Source organism: Antechinus flavipes, chromosome 4, assembly GCF_016432865.1.
Source record: "Antechinus flavipes isolate AdamAnt ecotype Samford, QLD, Australia chromosome 4, AdamAnt_v2, whole genome shotgun sequence".
NCBI classification, from domain to species: domain Eukaryota; kingdom Metazoa; phylum Chordata; class Mammalia; order Dasyuromorphia; family Dasyuridae; genus Antechinus; species Antechinus flavipes.
This window is the reverse complement of record NC_067401.1, coordinates 399,195,097-399,207,422: the sequence shown is the minus strand read 5'-3', so window position 1 is coordinate 399,207,422 and position 12,326 is coordinate 399,195,097. Positions and strand designations below refer to the sequence as shown.

Here is a 12,326-nt window from a genome sequence, read left to right as displayed (position 1 = left end):
GATTGAAATTTTCCAGATTACATGGCAAAAGGAGGTTATATCTGAGGAGTTCAAGGATGACTCCATTTCCTATCTTTAGAAAGATGAAGGGAATAGAATGTGACAATCATGGGGGTGGGATTGAAAAGAGGGGACAGAGAAGAGGTCCTCTCTCTTAGCCATTGCTGGCAATATTCTTGCCAAAATCTTCCTAAATAGGCTGAGATATGTAGAATTAGATGGAAGGTAATCTGAAAAGTAAAAACACTAATCCCTGAGGAGATAAGGAAAGGCATCCTATAAAAAAGGTAAAATTTGAGCTAGAAGAGGAGTTCAGGAAGACCAAAAGGATCAGATAAGAAATCAAAATATTCAAAGTATGGAAGCCCTTCAGTGCAAAGGCATGAAAATGGAAAATGGAGTGTGGTGTTTAAGAGATAAACTAAAATTCTAGGAGATAGTGACTTAATTAAGGTTATACAGCTGGTAAATTGGAGTAATGGTTTCTAAACCAAATATTCTGTCTTCATACAATTGATCTTGGGCTCAAACCACTAACCTCATAGCCTATGAGCCTAAAAAGCCAGTTGTTACAATTTCAAAATCTGGTCCTTCAGAATAGGCAAGAAATTTCATTTAACTTCTGCTTCAATTATGGTCCAAGAAGTCACAGTCTCTCACCATAAAGGAATCTCTGTCCCTCAGTCTGTAACTGTTGGGAATTGCTTGTACCCAAGAAAACAAATTCAAGAATCAATATGGTATAGTGCAAAAAATAATTCAACTTGAAATCAGGAGAATCCTTTATTTAAATACAGCCTCTGACACTCACTAAGTCTAATCCCCTGGACAAATCACCTTACTTCTTAACTTCACTATAGAATATTGCAAAATAACTATGTCTTCCCACAATATTATTGTAAAATTTAAAAGAAATAATGCAACCACAAAGGAATATCAACTGTTCTTAATAAACTATTGCCAAAACCTATTTATCAGCATGTACACTTAAAGTGAGCTTCTTCAAAGTAATAACAATAATAATATAACCAGCATTTATATCTCACTATAAAATTTTCAAAGTGTTTTACAGATATAATCTCATTTCATCTTCAAAACAACTCCGGGAGATAGGTACAATTATTATTTCTATTTTACAGATAAGGAAATTGAGGCAAAAAGAAATCAAGTGATTTTCCAGGGCAACATAGCTAGTTAAATATAGACGGTAGCTTTGAACTGGTCTGGTTTGATCTAGACTTCAGGCCTATTCCTATGCCATCTAGCTGTCTTTATAGAAACACTGAAAACAAGGATTTCCAAAAAGATATTTCCTAAAATTGAAATTTTTGTACAGAGTAAAGTTGAGGAGAACAAGTCTTCCCCAACATAATGATATCAAATAGGGTGCTTTTAATCTGAATCAAGTGCCTCAATAAAAATGAGTTTACTAACAGACTGAAAAATGCAAAATTTAATATGGCATTAACAGAACATAATAACTATTTCTGAGCTCACCTGATGAGTGGAAGCAGTGTGGAATTGTGACTTCACAAGTTCATTTTATAAGAAGTAATATCAGCTACCACAATAAATGATAGAGATGTGAGAGTTTTTGAACTTCCTTAAATAGGCAGCATAAATTCTGGGGTAATCTTTTTTTTTCTATTTATTCATTTCTTCTAAATATGGTTAAAGGTTAATATTCTAGCTTTTTCTCATTGAGGCATTCATAAAATATATTGCAGTAGAGCAGAGATTCAGTAACAACCCCATCAGGTTTAAACCCTATTAAAAAAATTAAGAATAAATTTAGGATTTGGACCTCTATATATTTGGTCAAAAATCATTCCAGTAGGGGGCATGATCATTCCAACAAGAACATGGTCAAATTTTTGAGTTGCTAGACTTGTACGGTGTTTCTTGCTTATTGTACAGTGTTTATTATGCACACAGGATGGAAAATATGTGCCATTTTCAAATTAAGTAATCCAAGTTACTTAAAGTCTAGTCACAAAGAAGAAATAAAAATAAGATCAAATGAAGCAGTTTTCTATTTAAGGTCAATAATAAATGTTTTATTTTAATAAATACCATTACTGCATAAATATATTTTAGAGTAGATTCTCTGTCCAATATATTAACTATTAACCATCAAAATTAAATATCCACAATAATCTGACAATCGTTTCTAAAATTACAATAGCCATACTCAATTTAATTGTGCTGTAATTAGTGTACATAATTCCTAGAAAAATTCCCTTATGAAATTCTTTGAATATTTTAATGCAATTATGCATATCCTATTTCCTAATCTTATTTGAACTACTGGCTTTCCATGAACTCCAGTTCAACTATATCTCCCAAAGTTCCAAATTGTGCATATATAAAAATCTGGAATGGAAGGAGAAACATAAAAAAGGGGAGAAGAGATCAAGACAGAGAGACCATTTTGCAGTATTAGAAAAAGAAAGCACACCTCTCTTACTTCCCTAAATTTCTATGTATCTATACCAAGAGATGAAGGAAAGATAAATTAAATATCTATGGGTCATCTAACATTTTAGAAGTAAGTCCTTTTTCACAATTACAGAAAAGCCTTATTCTTTCATTATTTAAAATAGGTGAAACTTTCTGCTCTCGTGGTCCATAGCCATGTATTTTCTCTATCCTTAGAGCTCCAGCTACTGGCCAATGAACATAAGAATAATAGTTTACTAAGTTCAACTGCACTTTAATTTTTAAAAAGGTAAGGTTTGCAATCTTGTCAATGCTTTGCTATAACTCTTACAATCAGATTAGATTCTTGATAAGAAAAGTACTTGAAAGTACATAGGAAGCAAGGACTTGTGATTCTTCATTGGTAAATATATATATATATATCCATTTGTCTTGCAAGATAACACAGCTGATGCAATTTACCCTGTCATAACTGTCATGATCCACTGTGTTCCTTTTGTACTGTGTGTGTATCATGGAGGTGGGGTAGGAAGGGGAGGAGAGGGGGAAGTAAAAGGCACCTGAATATTCCATTGTACCATAAAGATGTTCTCTGCAGTCACAAGTTAACTCTTTAGCTCAGAGGATAAAACATCTGATGAGTAGGAAGTAGTTTAAGTTTTTCTCAAATGAACATTGTAAGTTCAAAAATTCATTTCACAAATATCAAATAATACTATCATGACACAAGATAGACAAAAGTGAAAACTTTTGAGCTTCCTGAGAATAATACTGCTAAATAGGATTATATTAAATTCTGTAGGTATTGAATTAAGTTATTTGCAAAGAAATGCAAATTATGATATTGTGGAGATCATTCTTCATTGTCAGCACTCGGAAGTATCAGAAAATTTGAGAAAGATAAAATATTCAATATTCAGATATAAAATATTTTTACATCCTAATCCTGCCAAAGGTCAAATGTACCGGGAAAGTTTACATTGTATTCCTATACTACTAAAACTAACGTAGTTAAGTAGTTCCCAAGGTTTCCTCAGGTCCAGGACGACTTTAGGTCTCTCTCTACCAATTCTCCAATTGATCCAAGTCAATAAGCACTGTAAAATAGGTTGAACTCTAAACTTGTAACCAGAAGACCTGGATTTGAGATCTGGATCTGCTATTTATTAGTTTATTGGCCTCGGATAAGTCACTTTGCTCCCTGTGAACCTCAGTTTATACATCTGCAAAAGAAAGTCAGAACTGCACGATCTTTACAATCAATTTTAGCTTTAACATTCTGTTCCATCAAAAATATACATGAACAAACGCTTCCAACACACCTAAGAGCCGAAATTCCCTGCACATCATTCTTCACAATAAAATATTGGAAGTGGGAGGGGAAGAGAGGGGAATCATGAGCAAGGGATGAACAACAACAAAAAAAAATCAATAATCTATCGATGTTTTTCTAGTGTGCCCAATTCTTCATGATATCTTTTGGAGTTTTCTTGGCAAATTTGACAAATGTTTGTCATTTCCTTCTCTAGATCATTTTATAAATGATGCAACTGAGATAAGCTGGTTGAAGTGACTTGCCCAGGATCATATAGCTAGTAAATGTCTGTGGCTGGATTTGAATTCAGGTCTTCCTGACTTCAGCCTGGTGCTTTACCCATTTTATCGTTTTGCTGACCTATCACTACTAAACACGTAATAATTTAATAAACATATTAAACATCTACTCTTTAACCAAAGAACGTTTTAGAAATTGTAGATACTTAGCATTAACTGGAAACCAAATGAGGCAAAAGATAATCCCTGTCCCCAAAGAGTTTAAAAATCTAACAGGATGGAAGGAAGGGAGGTGACCAAAAAGACTAGTAAGGAGGAAGCTTCATCCTCAGAGTTTGTGATTAAACAGAACTGGCTCTGAGTTCAATTCACACTACTTGTATAACCTTGACCAAATCACAATATCCTTGGACCTCATTTTCAACATTTAATAAGATAGTGGGTTGATCCAGACTCCTTTCGAGGTCCCTTTCAGCTTTAGATGAACTCTAGATTTTAATTACTGTATTCACATAAACTAACACTTTGCCTGGCCCCTTCTTCCTCTTACTTTTTTGTTGGAGCAGTTCCTATTTCCGAACATAGTCTTACATTTGCTGGTCAAACTTCAGTTCTTACTACAATTCTTCTTCGTACAAGTCCCCTTCTCGATTAGATCAGATTTTCCCCTAAAACGAGTTGGACACAATAAATTGGGAGGTCATTCAGCGCAACTGCCTTCACCCGGCTGCCCTGACACAATAGTGTTAAGGACATCTTGAAGGCCTTCTCAGGCCAGTTCCTCAAACAGACCTAAAGAAACTGACTGGGACCAGGAAAGCGTCCAGCTGAGACCTGAGTGAGACTAAAGTTGTTCAGAGTCAATCTGGCTGCAATCGGCCACAGCTGAGCTCTTAACACCCTTTGAAAGAGGTGAGACAGCTTTCACTGAAAGATATACTTCAAAGAGACAAGATTTGGATCCCAAATACGGACTACTCAGAAGCTAATCAGTTTTAGAAATTAATTTCCTAAGCTCCGAGTCAACCAATTAAATAAGAAGTTATTAAAAAAAAAAAAAAAGGTTACTGATAGTTCACAAATTAAAGCAATTTTCTCATTTAAAGAGCTTTACTTTTCACTTGAAACTCACAATGGAGTGAGTTGTATCAGGACGGAGATGCTAAAGCACAGCTTTCAAACACGATTCTTAGGAGGTGTCTTTTGGCTCATAGGGTGAGGGGGTGGGAGGAAGGAAGCGGATGGGAGCACGCCGAGTCGTGCCCCTACCTCTCTCCCCTTTCTGCATCAAGAACAGACATCGAGCCACTCGGTCCCATACCCGGGTCCTTTCTTTCCATCCTGGGCGGCTCCAGACTCGTCTGGTGAGCCTCGCAGCACCCACGGAAAAGGTCAGCAGCCGGAGCCACACAGTGAGATCTCTATCTGTTCCCCCCACCGGGCTACGGTTTCCAACACGGTTTTTGGCACCACTGCGCATGAACCCGAAGGGAGAACGGGGACACCAGAGGCGGGCGCTGACATTTCTTTTGTTCCCCTTCCTACCCAGCAAATCCGCGCGGCCCGGGGGCGGAGTCGAAACTGGACGCCCTCGCTTGCCCCAGGCTCCGAGACTTATAAAGCCGCAGCAGCGCCGGGAGGAGCCCTAAGAGGCGAGTGTCTACAGCCCAGCCCGCGGATCTGTATCATGCAAAGTGTTATGTTCCTGACTTTCCAACCCAACTGCGGCTCCATGGAGAAAACTGCCAGCGGCTACCCAATGGGCGAGGAGAAGAGAGAAAAGATGAAGCGGACCATGTAAGTACTGACTCCCCGTTCCCATTCCTTCTCCTTCTATGGGATTTCTTGAAAGAGACCCTGCTAGACGTCTGGAACCTTTCTTTCTGATTAGAAAAGCATAGTCAGAGGTTACTTTATAATAGGTAATTTCTTTTTAAAGTCAGTCCCCATAAAAGAAAGCTACAGTAAGATTGTAGAGATTTGCGGCTTTGTTTTTTCACGGTTTTTAGGGGGTGTCATTAAGCAAGAATAAAGTTGGATGCATCCAACATACGAACATTTCTTGATTTTTAAAAGAACAAATATACTCCCTCTCCTTTAAACAAAAAGTAGCCTGAGAATCCTGCTTTCACGAGTAGTAGCCTTTGCATCTTTGTTATCTCCCCAAATCTGCAGCTCTGCCCAACTTCTTTCTTGTTTCTTGGATATGTATACCCTGATTAATGCCAACAGGTAGAGGGTTTAGGCATTTAAATTATTAAGCTAGGAGATCTATTTATTTGGCTTCTCTCTTAGAAAGTATCGAAACTTTGCCAGACTCCTTGTCTGAAAGGAGTAATTTAGAATTGCTTTTAAGAGCTGTTGCATAAACTTTTCACATAGAGCTTTATACAAAGCCTTCAATTTTTTTAGGAGTAAAGAGGAAACTAATTAGAATCTTATCTGACTCATTTCAGTGTCACTGAAGTAGATTTCACCAGATGATTGAAAATTGCTCAGAGTTGTCATAGCGTTGCAGAAACTAAAATTTCACATGGGCCAAAAGGAAAACCTGTTTCATTCACCACTTTATAGAATGACAAAGTTTCTCAATCATTGAAGCAGCCTTTACCTTAATTATTTAACGAGCCAGTTCAGATTATTTAAGATAAATATTATTAGTACCACATTCGTATGTGGAATAGAAATTGACACAAAATAACAAAGATTCATTTCACTTATACTATTTGGCTTTTTAATTTGGTGAGGTCTTATTTGTTTTCCTGTTGCTTAAGATTATGCTTCTGATGTTAAAAAGAACTACTTGGTACAATGTTAGCAGCTATTATGATTAAGCATCATTCCATTACTCATTGGATATAATTCTTTCCGTTTAGCATAAAAGACTGGAAGACCCGTTTAAGTTACTTCCTGCAAAACTCATCTACACCTGGGAAGCCAAAAGTCAACAAGAAAGGCAAACAAGCTTTTATTAAGTAAGTTAGAGATCCCAAACTTAACTGTAGAGTGTTGTGTGATACATATTTTGCCTTTTCTTTGAAGCAGAAGAAATTCATTCTTTTTAAATGTATGCACTCATTTTTGCAGACCTTCTCCTGAAGAAGCACAGCTGTGGTCAGAAACTTTTGATGAGCTCCTGGCCAATAAATGTAAGTAAATATTTTAAACTCAATCTTAATTGATTTTAAAGGCTAGATAGGTGAGTCTATGGATTATAAATTACATTGATTTATTTTTAGAAGTTGGAAATCGCAATTGTTTTCCAATGTCAAATTTTATAATATAAGCAAAGTTTTCATTCCTCCCCTCCCCCCCCCCCCCATTTATGAGGAAGCTCTCCCTTTGTGCATTCAAAGAACTGTCCTTATGGTTTGGTTTGGTTTTTACTAATCACTAGAATTGTGTGTATTTTTATGGCTCCAGTAAAATATTCTCAGGTGGGAAGGGAAGGATCAGCCTGATAGATTACAAATGCATTTGTTCACAGTTAGAGTTGAGTCAACTTTTCCATTGTGAACAATGTTTTCAAAGGGTTTAGTTCCCAGAGGATTTATAGTTCCACTAGAAATATTTTTTCCTCTTAACAGCATAGTTTTTACTTTTACATATTTCAGAATATGTTCTGGAATGACAATCCAACCTTAAGAAATTTACCTGCTGGCATTTAAACTATGAAATTTAGAGCTTTACAAATTAGAATAAATTCTGGCAAGTTGCCATAACATAGAAAGGCATGTATTCAAGTCTAGGTTTGTTGAAAAGATAAACACCAGGAAGGAATGTAAGACATTTTTTTATTTTAATACATTCTGAATATTTCTCTCCCCTTTAGATGGTCTTGCTGCATTCAGGGCTTTTTTGAAATCTGAGTTTTGTGAAGAAAACATAGAATTCTGGCTGGCCTGTGAAGACTTCAAAAAAACCAAGTCTCCACAGAAATTGACCTCAAAGGCCCGAAAAATTTATACTGACTTCATAGAAAAAGAGGCTCCAAAAGAGGTAATAATCCTTCATCTTGTCAAAATTTTGAAAATATCAAGTTCTTAAGAAAATTCTAGTGAAAAAAAGAGCAATATCTTTTTGTTCATTTGTTTGTTTTAATGGGGCAAAGGTTTTTTTTTTTTTTTTTTTTAATGCCAACATAACTTTCCATAGGGCATGGTCCTTGATATTTTTGATGACACATTAGCTGCCATTATTATATCCTTTTGAAATGTATTAACTACTTTCCATACAATCTTTCTTCAACTGATCATTGAAATGTTATCCCCAGTTTTTATAAATAATGAAACTGGCTCTGAGAATTTGGAAATGACCCACTCTTACAAAATCTAGGCAGTATCAGAACTGAACTATTTTGAATTCATGTCTAGTATTTTATTTTGTTATTCTGAAATTTAGTTATTCAATATTAATTTGATGTGCTGAAACTTAAACTATTGTCCATTCCTATTTCAGATAAATATAGACTTTCAAACTAAAATCATGATTGCTCAGAATATCGAGGAGGCTACAACTGGTTGCTTCACTACAGCCCAGAAAAGAGTCTACAGTTTGATGGAAAATAATTCCTACCCCAGATTTTTGGAGTCTGAATTTTATCAGGACTTATGTAAAAATCCACAGATTACTAGAGCACCTCAGGCTACATGAATGAGCATGGGAAATGAAGCAGAGCAACAGAACTTTTGACTTTTTCTTGCTAAGGAGGAAGGCCTGTGGCCTATGAAACCTAATAAAAACTGATGGTCTAAAAGACAAGCATCAAAATGAGTCTGGGTATTCAGGAAACTTCACCCAGAAATATTGACTCTGCAAGTTGAATTGTGTGATGAATAACTATGACAACAATGGCATAGGAGATGTGTTTCCGATTGTCTTGCAAGTGTTTTGTATACAAGACAGTGAATCCATTGTCTAAGAACTATGTATTTTTAATTCACACTGGAGAAGTCAATATTCCAGAGCAGATCTAAGGCTATTCCTCTGAAAGTTTGTTTTTTTTTAATCAAATAGACCTGGGGGAGATCATATATAGTCTTGATTAAATGGCTATATATCTCTTCCTAAATTAATCCATGTTACCACTAAGTGTCTGAAAGGTTTACTAATGTACAAAGAGGTATGAAAGTCCATATGACTGAGTCATTTGTGTTACTGTCCCTCATTATGGAGGAAAAATGGTCCATGTACATGTTGTCATGTGTTATAGGTTAAGGTTGTGTAGAACACTACCATGTTCATAAATGCTAAAAAAACGTCTTGAAGGCAGCTAAAACTTCAATGAAGTGGTCTTTGAATACTTGTTTTTAATAAATTTATTTTGATATTTATGACCGTGTTCTCTGTTTCTTCCGTCTGTCACCCTTTGGAGAAGTCCTTTATGCTCTTGGACCAAAGATATGGTGCCTCCTAGAATTCATAAAAATTAAAAAAGTCTAGAAAGACCCAAAAGAATGAATGACATGCATGAATCCAGATGTATTACTTCATCCTAGAATGAAAGCTCCCTCCACTGGTGCACATGAACAACTTTATGGTTTTAGAAAGTTGCCTAAGACATTGAAAGCTCAAGACACTTTCCTGTGTTCTCCTATTCACATATAATGTACCAACAGAAACCTAAATTCAGTTCTTCCTAATTTCAGTGACCTTCCATCTACTCTGCCATGATGCCTCTTTCTTTGGAGGTAACTATTGAAAATATGGGAAGTTTCACAACTATTAGTTAGGAATAAATAGTGCTGTTTACCCACTGAGGCACTAATAAAAGCAAAATATGTGAACAAGAAAAACATCCTTAATTTTTTCCATTCCAGTCTGAGCAAGTGATGAACTCATTAACTTATGTGCAATATGAAATTTAGTATTTTTTTAAAAAAAACATTAAGAAGTGGCATAAAAAACCCAAAATATTTGAAGTTCCTGAACAATCAAGTCTTTATGAATTAGACACTGTGTTATATGTTAAAGATAAAAAGAAAAAGTCAGTTGCTGCCTCAAAGAATTTACATTTTATCAGGGGAAATAACATGTACACGTTTGAGCACATAAAAACATTTATAAAATAGATGCAAGATAATGGATTGGAGAAGCCACTAGCATCTGAGAACATCAGCAAAGAACTCCTTAGGTAGAAGACAACTTTTGAACTGTCTGATGGAGGCAGGTTCCTTTTTATAAAAGACCCATAATTCAACTAGTATTGTGATGCCTTTCCTGGAAGACATATTTACAAAAAAATATTATTGACTTTTTTCTCTATCTGTGATTTATAGCTATAAAAGACCCCAGAGAGCAAAAACACCATTGAGATTCATTGGGGAAGAGGAAAAGGAGGAAAGGAAGGAAGGATATCAGACTTGTGATTGTGTCAGTGTGGGGAACTCCAGGGAATTCTTCTGCTAAGACAGATCATCAACTTGTCTCTAAGTTAGGGTGTTAAGGAGTTGCCTGGGGCACAGAGGAGTTAATTAGCATGCTAACAATTATCTAATATATGCTAGAAGCAGGTATTGAAATATTTCTTCCTGAGTTCTTGTATGGTCCCCTATTCTCCCCCACTGCAAGTCAGGAAAATGTATGGTTCTTAGGAGTAAGGGCTAAGAAAGAACTCTGAGAGCATATTGTCTAGTCCCCTTTGTTTCACAAACAAGGAAAGAAATCCAGAAGTGACTTACCCAAGAAAAATAACTAGCTGTCTGACCCATTTCCAGCCCTCTTTCTACTTACTATTCTACCCTATATGCAGATAACTTTCAAATCTATGTTCTTAGTCTAACATCAATATCTTCTCTGCACCAAGCCTACCTACAAAGTTGCAGCATCTACTTTAAACTCACAACTCATCTTCCTACCATTTCTCATTCCAATGCTGCTTTTTGTTTTGTTTTTGTTTTTTGGATAGGATTATCATCTTCCCAGGCTGGAAGCCTTGGATTCATCTTTAATTTTCCCTTCCCTCTCAAGTCAGCTTCCAACTACTAATAATTATATTGCAAAAATATGTTTTCCATCCTCTCCTCTACTGGCACTGTCAGCACTATCACTTAGGCCTTCATTGCTTTTTGCCCTATTATAAAAAATATAATCAAGGCTTTTGCCATTAAAAAACCTCCAGTATCCTACAATTTTAGGGTCAAATACAAACTCCTTATACAGTACTCATATTTAAGCAAGTCTCCATCTTCCTTTCCTCTTTTCATATTCATATAATATATATTCAAGTCAATAAATTACTGTGTCCCTACTAAAAAAAAATTCTTATTACCTTTTGATAAACCTTGTTCACTGTATTTTTGACCTTCTAGAGCTATAATTTCATTGATGTTTAAAAAAAAAACTCCAGGTGAGGGAATTATCACTATAAATGAAGATTAGCATCTACTCTTCAATTATAATTATAATAGCCTTAGAGCTAGAGTTTTTAACTTGGGGTCAGTTAACCTTTAAAAAAATTTATTAATGTACTTCAACCTAAGCTCTTTTAAATCATAAATTTTAATTTATGATTTAAAAACATTATTCTGAGAGAAGATCCATAGCTTCACCAGACAGTCAAAGGAATCAAGACACACAAAAAGGTAAGAACCATAGTTTTAGAGAGTTAAAAGGTTAAGCAGTTTGCCCAAAGTCACACAACTAGCAAATGCAGCTCTCATTGCTTTGTACCATGGTCACCTTTTGCCTTTCTCATACTTAATGTATAAAATTTTCTGTTGAATTAAACTTAATTCAATAACTTCATTGTAACTTCTTTCAAAGGGACTTACAAATATGCATCTAAAGGTTACACAGAAATAATAGCGTTATTACAGATTATGCTGTTCTAATTAAGGAAAAGACAGGTGAGATGTATGAACATTGAAAATGTGTAAGTTATTAAATCACTCTTGGTTGTTTTAACTGACAATATTTGAAGAAAAGAAATCTCTCCAATATAATGTTTATATGCTGATTTTGGCAGATGGGCCTCCTGGAAAAAAAAAAAAAGCAACAACAACACTCAAAGTATGGTCTAAATAAGACATATAACTCAAGAATCCTACTTGTCCATTTGATTAGAATGAATTACACTAATACCACTTTACATTTAAACTAGCTTCAATTAATAGTGAATTTTATTCAGTAGGATATCATTTTAGAAGTTTAACTTTGAACCAAGCAAGAAATACTATTTTTAATTAGCTTCACTTTTTTATTGTTTCAAGAAATAAACACATAGGATTTACATTATCTTGCCTGATTAAAAAAATAAGTGTGGGAATTGAAAGCTATGTCCACAGTTAATTTTTAGCAAAATAGAAAAGCATCTACAACTGCATGTAAAAAAA

The 12,326-nt window shown here is 35.2% G+C and overlaps 1 protein-coding gene across 1 annotated transcript; it reads left to right on the top strand.

Moving 5' to 3' along the window:
• The first annotated feature begins 5,593 nt into the window (after positions 1-5,593).
• Positions 5,594-9,326, top strand: RGS2 (regulator of G protein signaling 2). Its single transcript, XM_051998743.1, has 5 exons — positions 5,594-5,790; positions 6,870-6,968; positions 7,081-7,142; positions 7,826-7,992; positions 8,452-9,326. The coding sequence occupies exons 1-5, from the start codon at positions 5,681-5,683 to the stop codon at positions 8,644-8,646; spliced, it is 633 nt and encodes a 210-aa protein (XP_051854703.1). The 5' UTR covers positions 5,594-5,680; the 3' UTR covers positions 8,647-9,326.
• The last annotated feature ends 3,000 nt before the right edge of the window (positions 9,327-12,326 follow it).